Consider the following 8,123-nt stretch of genomic DNA (forward strand, 5'->3'; position numbering starts at 1 on the left):
TGTAATGACTTGCACCCGGGTGGGGTTCTTTGGGCAGTTGGCCTTTATATGCCAGTTCATTACACTTATAACATCTTCCAGCTAACAGGTCACTGGGTCGAGGTAACGTTACTGGAGACTGGTGAGTGAAAGGATAGTGTCTGTGGCTTTCTTGGTGTAGTGGGGTTTTGTTGCCCTCGGTTGTAGGGTTATATGTCGGTGTTGCCCCCTTGGGTTTCATTCCCTTTACAGTAGCTTTCTTGCTTTTCTGCCACTTCCATCCATTTGGCTCCAATCTCCAATGTCCGGGTTATCCCCATTCTGTGTCTGGCTTGGTTGAAACAGTTTATAATCGTTCATTTGGTCCTTGGCATTTCAACGCCACCTCTGCTAAGGATCCACTGAGGTGTGACCTCAGCTCTACCATGTACTGGTCTCTTCAGAGATGCTGTACCATGCAGGCTCTTTTCAAAATTTTCTAAGAGGCTCAGTGTCGTCACCTGCCTTGTTAGTTGGGAAATTTCTTGTGCTGTGGAAGAAGTATTGCGAAGGGTTGTTATGGAGTGTGGTTCTGTTTCTTAGCCTGTTCTAACTCCAGTGCCTGCCAATGGGTCTCCTCTGAAGTTCTATCTGTCTTCTGTGGTCTGCATTCTTCTTCTTGTTTTCTTTGGTAGGCCACCTCTTCTTCTTGTAGTTTCTTCATGAGCTGCATTTTTGGCTTCTTGATCTCTTTTATGGCTGCGCTCCCCAAAACAACATAAAAGCCTATATTGTTTTTCTACCTGTACTTACAATTTGGAAACAGAAGACTAGGAGATAGAAGAACCTTTTCATAGCTGAGAGACAGACAAAGACACAGACCCAAGACAATGAAGACCCACAAATTCCCTCCCTTAAGCTTTTAAAAAATCCGGTTTCCCTGATTGGTCATCTGGTCAGGTGTTTGGTTCCCTTTTTTAACCCTTTACAGGTAAAAGAAACATTAACCCTTAGCTATCTATTTATGCCAGGGGAGCCCAGTGCCCAGCCTCACCGCTCTCCCCCCAGACGGGCAGGTACTCCTCCTGCTGGATGTTCAGCATGAGCTCAAGCCCGTTGCCGGAGCCACCCTTGACAGTGGTGAGAAGCTCATTGCCCGGCGCCCCCGCGTTGAAGGTGTAGCACTTCCCCAGGCGAGTGAAGATCTGCAAGGGAGACAGAGCCGGACACGAGGGGTCAGCCCCAGTCCAACCCAGAGAGACACTGCACCAGGATTAGGCCATGCTGTGGGGGGCTGTGCCATGTGCAGAGCTGTGTCTGGATGGGGGGGCTGGGCCTGTCTGCACTGCCGTAAGCCCAGGGCTGGTAGGCCACCATCCACCATCCCCAACCAACTAACCCTAACCCAACCCCAGCTACTAACCCACCTCAACCAACTCACCTTAACCTACCAAAACCAACCAACTGCAACTATGGACAGACAGATGGCCTGTGTTAGAGAACCCAGGGCTGGCACATCTCCACTAGTTCTGAACCCCGTGTTAACAGGGGCTCTGGCAGCCTGGCAGCTCACAGCTCCAAGTCAAACCAGCCCAAAACGGAGCCACTCCCCCCCTCGGGCCATGGGCGCTGACTGTCCACCCTGTATGGGCCAGCTGCCGTCCTGTCTGCGCTCTCAGCTCTCGGCGCCAGCCACGTGGAGGAGGCGCCTTTGGCCAAACCTCGCTGGCTTGCGCGGTCACTAACCTGGCAGGAGCTGGGTGAGGGCCGGACAACACGTGGGCAGCACTTTGACCCACCCAGGGGACCTGGCGGATTTAATGACAGAGCAGGGGGAGGCGAGGAGAAGGCAGAGTACATGGCATGGCAGCCTCGTGATGCTCAGCACAGCCGCTAATGCCCAGTCTGTGGCAGGGCGCAGCTGGCGAAGGGCGGGCCCAGCACCATGCACTCCGGGGTGAGACTTGGCAACTGAGGGAAGCCACGTTTCTGGAGCGTGGGAGCAGGTTGGGGCTGCCCCCCTTTGGGTAGAAATGCCCACAGGAAGCCCCCTGACTGGCCAGAAGCCGGCTGCCCCAGACTGCTACAGCTCCGCTGCGCTGGTGCTGGGGGGTTGACTCTGGGTCAGGCACGGCAGAGGTGTCTGAGCAGCCAGGTGTGCAGTTTGCCCCAAGCGGCGGAAGTAACGCTAGACCAGAGGCATTGCCGGTGTTGAGAACAGCCCGTGGATGCGACCCATGTGCCTTGGGTTTGCCCCCCAAGAGCATATGGGCACTACGCTGTTGGTATGCAGGCCCTTGGGACCCACAGAGGCCAATTTACGAGCAGGAATGTGTTCACAATGCTGGGGTTCGTCGCCAGTCGGGAGTCGACATTCAGGGACAGGCTGGGCTGCTATTCCCAGGACAGGACCCTGTCACAAGTAGCATTCCCATCCCCACGTGGGCTCGTGAAACCAGGCCCTGACCCATGCTCAGCTGGTGCAGACCGGCTGTGGGATGTGCTGTGGGCAGGTGGCTACACACCCGTTTGGATGCCAGCGTCTGCATCACAGCAGTTGCTGGGCTCTTGGGGAGCCGATTCCCTCCAACTGGCCCTGTGACTGCGAAGGGTTATGGAAAAGGTCCCCTCAGCCAGCTGGATGTACCTGGGCACCAGGAGTCAGGGATGCTCTGTGTTCCCACGCCATGGACTGCCTGGCCAGCCCAATGGCAGAGGGGGAGAGAATCCTAGAGCCCGCTAGGGTCATCCAGTCTAATCCTCTGCCAAGATGCAGGATTTGTTGTGTCTGTCCCATCCCAGACAGATGACTCCAGCCTCCTTCTGAAAACCTCCAGTGAAGGAGCTTCCACAACCCTCCCTTCGGAGTCGGCTCCCAGGAGAGTTTGGGTCGGGTTCCTCATGGCAGGCCCAGAGGAAGGTGCACAGGAGGTCTAGGACATGGCCCCCGGGGCGAGGGGGCAACTGGTCGATGGCTTGGGGGGAGGGGGAGACTGGCCGATGGTCCAGGGTGAGTGGGGGACTCGTCTACAGCCTGGGGGGAGGGGGCGACTGGCCCATGGCCCCAGGGGAGTGGGGGAGGGGGCCACTGGCCGATAGCCTGGGAGAAGTAGGGGAGGGGGCGGCTGGCCGACAGCCCGGGGGGACGGAGCAGCTGGCTGATGGCCCAGGGGAAGTGGGGGACTGGCTGATGGCCCCAGGAGACTGGGGGAGGGGGTGACTGGCTGACAGCACGGGGAGAGTGGGGGAAGCGGCGGCTGGTCGACGGCCCCGGGAGGAGTGGGCGACTGGCCGACGGCCTGGGGGGAGAGGGGGACTGGCCGAGAGCCCTGGCGGGAGTGGGCTGCTGGCCAGAATACAGGGGCCACTCCAATTGCCCGGACATTTGGCACCCATGGCCCGTCCCCTGCACAGCAGGCCAGCCGGGTGTGACCAGCGGGAGGACAAGGGCTGACGAGGAGGTGGGTGACCGTGTTCATGGGGAACAAGGACAAAGGGCTGAGGAGGGGCCAGGAGTGTTCTTCTTCGAGATGTGTTGCTCATATCCATTCCAGTAGGTGTACGCGCCGCGCGTTCACGCTCGTCGGAAGACTTTTACCCTAGCAACTCCAGCGGGCCGGCAGGTCGCCCCCTAGAGTGGCGCGACCATGGCGGGTGATATATACCCCTGCCGGCCCGCCTGCTCCTCAGTTCCTTCTTACCGCCATGTCGGTCGTTGGAACTGTGGAGGCAGCATAGCTGTCGCTCCACGAGTCCCTAGCTTCTCCTTGTTCGTTGTTTTATAGTTCTAGTTTAAGTTTCTTAGTTATAGTTAATTTATAGTTTAGGTATAGTTGTAGTAAATAGTTCTTGTGTATATAGTTAGCGGGTCTTTGGGCGCTAGATAGCCTCTCCCCGCACCCGCGCGCTTGGGCTCATGCCTGGTTCGCCGGGGTTCAAACCTGCGGCTGCTCAGCTGCAAAAAGCCGATGCCCACCAGTGATCACCATGACGCCTGTCTGAAGTGCCTGGGGGAATCGTACATCTCCGAGAAGTGCCGATTTGTAAGGCCTTTCAGATCGAGGACCAAGAAAGGAGCGAGATCAGCGCCTCAAGACTGCTCCTGATGGAAGCGGACGCTCAATCCTTGCGTCCCTCGGCACCGAGTGCCGCAGCTCCTCCAGCACTGGACCACTTCCGGGCAGCGAAAACGCCGAGACGCTGCACCGACTTTCTCCCGGCTCCCCGGCCTCAGCGAAGAGGCCATCGACGTCTCCACCCCAGCTAAACAGGCTAGAAAGGAACACCTGGCGCCTGAGTCCAGCTGGGGTGCCGTGCCCAGGACTTCGTCGACTCCGGGCCTGGGAGGTCCCATCAAGTCCGATCCCTCCCAGGCTCCCTGCCAAGATCTAGGGTAGAGCTGGTGGTCCCATCGACGCCCGAGACCATTCTCGTCGCCGCCAGGGACCTTATCGCATTAACGTGAGCCCGCGCTGCCCCACCCCCGCACCGCCGGTGCGGGTTCTTCAATCAAAGGGCAAGCTGTGACGGGGACCGATGCACAGCACCATCCCTCGGACTCTCCGGGGTCGGCACCGCTCACCGTCAAGATCCCGGCACCATCTCTCGGTCCGCGACGGGAGGTCTCGCTTGCACGACGCCCTTACCGCTCGCAGTCCCGGCACCGCTCTCCAGTGACGTACCGGTCATACTCGCGGCGCAGGTCATCTTCGCGCCGGTCCCAACCACCCCGGCACCGCTCTGGCTCCAGCCATCGTTACCGGCACCGGGACTTTGAGGAGCCGTTCTCGCCGTCGGCGATCCAGAATCCATGGTCGACCTCCCGGCACCGAGCTGGTGGCAGGTCCCCGGTCTCAATCGCGGCACCGGTATGGCTCACAGCACCCGATCTCCGGCACCTGAGGAGGTCTTCGCCGTCAGTGTGGCGCTGCGGGACTCATACTACTCCCGTTTGGCCCCCCCGTGGCCCTCTCGCCATGGGATCAGTCTCTTCGCGAGCGGACATGCGCATACCTAGATGCTGGAAGACTGTGCCACTCTCTTTCCGAAGACTCAGCAGGAGCATGTCCTCAGCAGTGGGGCTTCTGGACCCCCTGGGCGTTATCACCAAGCCCAGGGCCCCAGCAATATCCCCCGCGTTCGTCTCCGTCTCCCAACACAGGGCTCCGGAGGCCACTCTCTTCACGCCCTCTCCGTCCCCTACGGAGGAAGAGGTCATCGTCATCCTCAAGACCCTGAGCACCCGCAGAGTTCAGACGCCGGTTACTCCAGTGCAGAGCGCCACCGGATGTGCACTCCTGCCAGGTCTCTCCTCGTCGTCCTCCCTTTCGGATGAGGCGGTGGTGCAGGGGACGAACATCCACCAGTCCCCCCCCCGCTGGACCTCAGGGCGCACCCAGGATCTCCTCTAGGCGCGATAGCGCAAATCAATGAACATACAGGCTGAGGAGGTCTCCGAGATCGAGGAACCCGGTAGTGAGCATACTCTTCGGCGGACCCGCACCACTCGTTGTCTGCCCTGCCCTTCATTTCGGGACCATGTTCCAAGCCATGCCACCACCATCTGGCAGTCACCGGCTTCCGTTCCCCGGACTGCTGCTCGGTGGTGGAGCGGCAAATACATGGTCCCTCGAAGGGCTACGAGTACTTGTATTGTCACCGCCCCCGTGTTCTCTCGTGTTCAATCTGTGAATGATATAGGGAGCGCCATGGACAACCAAGCTCTGGCCCCCAAGTCTAAAGAGGCACAGGCGTATGGACCTACTTGGCCGCAAGGTCTATTCCGCAGGCGCCCTGCAGCTGCGGGTCTCCAACCAGCAAGATCTGCTCAGTCAGCTTACACCTATAACACCTGGGTGGCGCGGATAAATTTAAAGGAGCTGCCTCCCAGCAGGACGCTCGTCAAGAGTTCGCCGCTATCCTTGACGAGGGAAAGAAGGTCGCACGAACTTCCCTGCAGGCGGCTTTGGACCCTGCAGGACTCGGCCGCAGAAACTCTGGCCTCAGGAGTCACTATGCGCCGCATCTTGGTGGCTTCAGGTCTCTGGCCTTCCTCCGGAACTCCATATACCATCCAGGACCTTCCGTTTGAGGCCAGGGGCCTAGTTTTTGTGACAAGACTGGAATGACCTCGGCTGCAAAGCCTTAAGGACAATAGGGTCATTAATGCGTGCCCTGGGATGCATACGCCGGTCACCCAACCGTTAGACCATTCAGGTCTCAACAGCAGCACCAGGCCTTACCCCCAGCCCAGCAAAGACAGGACTTCGCCAGGCGCGGAATAGGAATGGCCGGTCCGTAGGCAAATCGGGTAATTCGGGGGGACAGAACCAAGGTCCCTCCAAGCCTCCCCTCCGCGCCAAGCCTCTCGTTTTGAAGGTGCGCCCGAGGCGCTGTTTAGCCAGTTCCCTCTTACGGATTTCATCTCCTCCCGTTCTCCAAACCGTCTTTCGTTCTTTCCTCCCGGCGTGGTACCGAGCTTACTTTGGACCATTGGGTCCTCCGCACGTGCGGCTTGGATACCACCTACAGTTTGTTTCGTACCCGCCCTCCCGCCCCCCTCCCTTCGTCCCTTTTCTTTCAGGGGGGGGACCCCTCTCACGAGCAAATCCTGATCCAGGAGGTGCGACGCTCTCGGGCAAGGGAATAGCCATAGAGGAGGTTCCAGAGAACGAAAAGGGCAAGGGGTTTTATTCCCGTTACTTTCTGATCCCAAGGCCAAGGGAGGTCTCAGGCCCATCCTCAACTTACAAGAGCTCAACAAATACCTGGTGAAGTTGAAGTTCCGTATGGTATCCTTGGGGACCATTATCCCATCCCTGGATCCCGGAGACTGGTACACCGCCCTCGACATGCAGAACGCTTATTTCCATATAGCCATCTTTCCGCCCCATCGGAGGTTCCTTCACTTCGTTGTCAGCGGCCGTCACTATCAATTCACGGTCCTCCCGTTCAGCCTATCTACGGCCCTGAGAGTGTTTACCAAGTGCATGGCCGTAGTCGTCGCCTTTCTTCGATGCAGTCGCGTGCATGTATTCCCCTACCTCGACAACTGGCTTATTCGGGGACCCTCACAGGATCGAGTCCTCGCTCACGTCCGCATGGTCAGGAGGCTTTTCATGAACCTAGGCCTGTTGCTCAATGCCGAGAAGTCAGCTCTAACCCCCACTCAGAGGATAGAGTTTATCGGCGCTGTTCTGGACTCCACTCTGGCCAGGGCCATTCTTCCTTTGTCGCAGTTCCAGGCCTTGACAGCCATCATCTACAGGTTGCAGGCGGCGCCTTTGACCTCCATACGTACTTGCCTGACTCTCTTGGGCCATATGGCCGCCTGCACGTTCGTCACGGCATACGCTCGGCTCCGCCTCAGACCCCTCCAGTCCTGGCTCATTCCTCAGCTCCGTCCGGCCAGACGTCTGTTGGATACAGTTGTCACGGTTCCTCAGGACGTCCTCCATTCCCTCCAGTGGTGGCTGGATCAGTCCGTGGTGAGTGCAGGGCTCCCGTTCCATCCGCCCCAGCCCTTGCTGTCCCTAACAATGGACGCATCGGAGTTGGGATGGGGGGCTCATCTAGGTACACTGCGGACCCAAGGCCGCTGGTCTCCTCCCGAACTAGCCCTCCATATCAACGTGCGGGAATTAAGAGCGTTCCGCCTTGCTTGTCAAACATTCCATCAGCAGCTCCAGGGTCGCTGTGTTTTGGTTTTCACCGACAACACAACCACGGTGTACTATATAAACAAGCAGGGCGGCACGAGATCTCCTCCTCTCTGTCGGGAAGCCATGAGGCTGTGGGACTTCTGCATAGTCCACTCCATTCACCTCGTTGCTTCCTTTCTCCCGGGGGTTCGGAATACACTGGCGGATCATCTGAGCCGGTCCTTTCGCTCCCACGAGTGGTCCCTTCGCCTGGACGTCGCTCTTGCACTCTTCCGGAGGTGGGGACGTCCCCATATGGACCTCTTCGCGTCCCGCAGGAACAGGAAGTGCCCGATGTTCTGCTCTTTTCAAGGTCGCGAACCGGGCTCGGTTGCGGACGCCTTTCTGATTCCGTGGGCGACGCACCTCTTCTATGCATTCCCTCCATTCCTGTTAATCCACAAGGTCCTTCTGAAGGTGCGCAGGGACAAGGCCCGCTTGATTCTAATCGCTCCGGCGTGGCCC

General features: G+C 58.7%; 2 protein-coding genes across 2 annotated transcripts in view; one reads left to right on the forward strand and one right to left on the reverse strand.

The window, feature by feature from the left end:
• The window catches only part of FASTK (Fas activated serine/threonine kinase), a 419,919-nt gene that overhangs the window by 180,493 nt on the left and 231,303 nt on the right, over positions 1–8,123 (forward strand). The window lies entirely within an intron of this gene.
• Positions 1–8,123, reverse strand: part of ASIC3 (acid sensing ion channel subunit 3) — a 49,616-nt gene that overhangs the window by 34,260 nt on the left and 7,233 nt on the right. The window contains 1 exon segment of the mRNA XM_075062107.1: positions 1,013–1,163. Within this exon segment, the coding sequence (XP_074918208.1) occupies positions 1,013–1,163 (151 nt within the window).

This window comes from Chelonoidis abingdonii, chromosome 2, assembly GCF_003597395.2.
Source record: "Chelonoidis abingdonii isolate Lonesome George chromosome 2, CheloAbing_2.0, whole genome shotgun sequence".
Taxonomy (NCBI): Eukaryota; Metazoa; Chordata; order Testudines; family Testudinidae; genus Chelonoidis; species Chelonoidis abingdonii.